The sequence below is a fragment of the Eimeria necatrix genome, genomic scaffold, assembly GCF_000499385.1.
Source record: "Eimeria necatrix Houghton genomic scaffold, Enh_scaff15, whole genome shotgun sequence".
NCBI classification, from domain to species: Eukaryota; Apicomplexa; class Conoidasida; order Eucoccidiorida; family Eimeriidae; genus Eimeria; species Eimeria necatrix.
Window position 1 is genome coordinate 167,729 of NW_013654970.1, and position 2,500 is coordinate 170,228.

Sequence of the window (2,500 nt, forward strand, 5' to 3'; positions counted from 1 at the left end):
CGGGGGGGCCCCCAGGCTGCCAGCTGCAGGCGGCCGCGGCACCATGCCGCCTGCTTCCTGCTGCTGCTGCTGCTGCTGCTGCTGCTGCTGGTGCTGCTGCTGCAGTGAGGGAGGGGCCATGAACCCGCCGCTAGGAGGGGGCGCGGGCTGCTGCTGCTGCTGCAGCGGCTGCTGCTTCTGCTGCTGCTGCGAGCTGCCCGGCTGCTGCTGCTGCTGCACCCCAGGTGCCCCCATAAACGGGGGCGGCCGCACACCGCCAACAGCACTGGGGCCCCCCATGGGGGGCCCCATGGGGGCCCCCATGGGGGGCCCCATGGGGGCCCCCATGGGGGGCCCCATGGGGGCCCCCATGGGGGCTGGGGGGGCCCCCATTGGGGGTACAGTGCCCCTGGTGCCCAGCTGCGCGTTTTGTGGAGGCTGCTGCTGTGTTAGGCCAAAAGCATTGGAAAGGGGAGCTCCCTGCGGGGTCATTTGCTGCTGCTGCTGCTGCTGCTGCTGCTGCTGCATGGGCTGCTGCTGCTGCGGGAGCTGGCTCATTGGGGGCTGCTGCTGGTTGGGCTGCTGCATGGGTTGCTGCTGCTGCTGGACGGGCTGCTGCTGCTGCAGGGGCGGCTGCTGCCCCGGCTGCACCTGGGCGGGGGCCTGCTGCTGCTGCACCTGCTGCTGCTGCTGCTGCTGCTGCTGCTGCTGCTGCTGCTGCTGCAGCGCGGCCTTCTCGGCCAAGTCAGTGACAAGTTCCCAGCTGCCGTGCACGTTTTCCTTCAGCAGCAAAACAGCAGAGTCGCCGCAAGCAGCAGCTAAGAGAGCGCCGCTGCTGCTCCAGGAGACTCTCCAGACGGGGGCGTCGAAGACCAGCGTCTGCAGCAGCCGCCACCGCTGCTGCTGCTGCTGCTGCTGCTGCTGCTGCTGCTGCTGCTGCTGCTGCGGCTCGCCCAGCCACAGCTTCACAGTCTTGTCTTCGCTGCAGGAAGCCAGCAGCAAAGCCCCAGGCAGCAGCACAGCAGCAGCTCCTTGCGGCCTAAAGGCCACATCTCTTACCCAGTCTGAGTGCTGCTCGCCCTCGGGCAGCGGCAGCTCTCTGCACTGCTGCAGCCACACGCATGCATGCACAGCCCCAAACAAACGCATGCATGCATGCATGCATGCATGCGTGCATGCATGCGTGCATGCATGCGTGCATGCATGCGTGCGTGCATGCAGAGTGCAGCACAGGCTGCAGGACAGCTGCAGCCAACTGGGGAGACGCGAGGCAATCCGCAAAGCCTTGCATGCGCAACAGCTACACAAAACCCTAACTTGCATGCATGCATGCATGCATGCATGCATGCATGCATGCATGCATGCATGCAAGGGAGCACAAATAGCTGGAACTGCACTCCACCAGGTCTATGCACGGGGGCATGCCCCCGCACGCATGCAAAACGCCTGGAAAATACAGCAGCAGCTGCAGCAGCAGCAGCAGCAGCAGCAGCAGCAGCAGCAGCAACAGCAGCAGCAGCAGCAGCAGCAGCAGCAGCAGCAGCAGCGGCAGCAGCAGCAGGTTCTGCAATTCAACTTTTCCGAATTTGCAAAAGACCTCGAAAAGCCTTTTGAAAGAAACTAAACTTTATTTAATTATCAAATTGCCATTAAATATCCATTTGGGAGCAGAGGGGCACAAATTCGAAAAAAAAAGAAAAATCCGCAAAATTTGACGCAACTTGCATGCAAAGTGCTGATGAAGTGAAGACAAAAAGAACAACTCCGGAAAAAAGCAGATATTCCCGACAGACTGGACTAAATTCGAACGCAGAATGCAGAGTGTTTTGCTGCTGCTGCTGCTGCTGCTGCTGCTGCTGCTGTTGCTGCACTTGGAAGCCTAAAAATGCGCTCGGGAGAGCCGGGGATTTGCAAAAAGAGGAATCCAAGCGATCTTGTGCTTTGCTGCCTCTGCTGCTGCTGCTGCTGCTGCTGCTGCATGCAGAGTGCCGTGTTGCTGCTAAAAAGGAGAATGAGTGGTGTCTTGGGGTGCGACTGGCCGCGCAGCAGCTCGCGAGGAAGCTGCTGCTGCTGCTGCTGCTGCTGCTGCTGCTGCTGCTGCTGCTGCTGCTACTCACCTGCCAGACAGGCCCGCTGTGGCCGTGCAGCTCCTGCAGAAACTGAGCGCCTCGCGAGTCCGCAGAAACTTCCCAAAGACGAATGGACTCGTCGCTGCTGGCGGTGGCGACTTTGGTGCCGTACAAGTCGAAGGAAATGGCGTGCAGCGGGCCGCCGTGGAAGGTCTCGAAATGCGAAGCCAGCTGCGTCATGCTGCCGATCTCGGGGAAAATAAAGAAGAAAAGGACCAGTTTATTCCAATTATCGAATTTAAAACCAGCTTTCCGCGAGGATTCCAGTCCAACTGACCGCGCCGATCATGCCACGGGCGGTTCATAACTCGCCATGAAGACACCGAAGCAGAAGCCGACTGCCGTCGCCGCCGCCTCCCACCAAGCGGAAATAACTCACTTTTCAGCTTTTG

At 60.6% G+C, this 2,500-nt stretch overlaps 1 protein-coding gene across 1 annotated transcript in view; it reads right to left on the reverse strand.

Moving 5' to 3' along the window:
- ENH_00018230 (sec 13, putative) overlaps window positions 1-2,288 on the reverse strand; it is a gene marked incomplete at both ends in the record, with an annotated part of 2,650 nt that extends 362 nt beyond the window's left edge. Inside the window, one exon of the mRNA XM_013584365.1 lies at window positions 2,097-2,288. Coding sequence (XP_013439819.1) covers window positions 2,097-2,288 — 192 coding nt within the window. The remainder of the gene's footprint in view (window positions 1-2,096) is intronic.
- Between the last annotated feature and the right edge of the window lie 212 nt (window positions 2,289-2,500).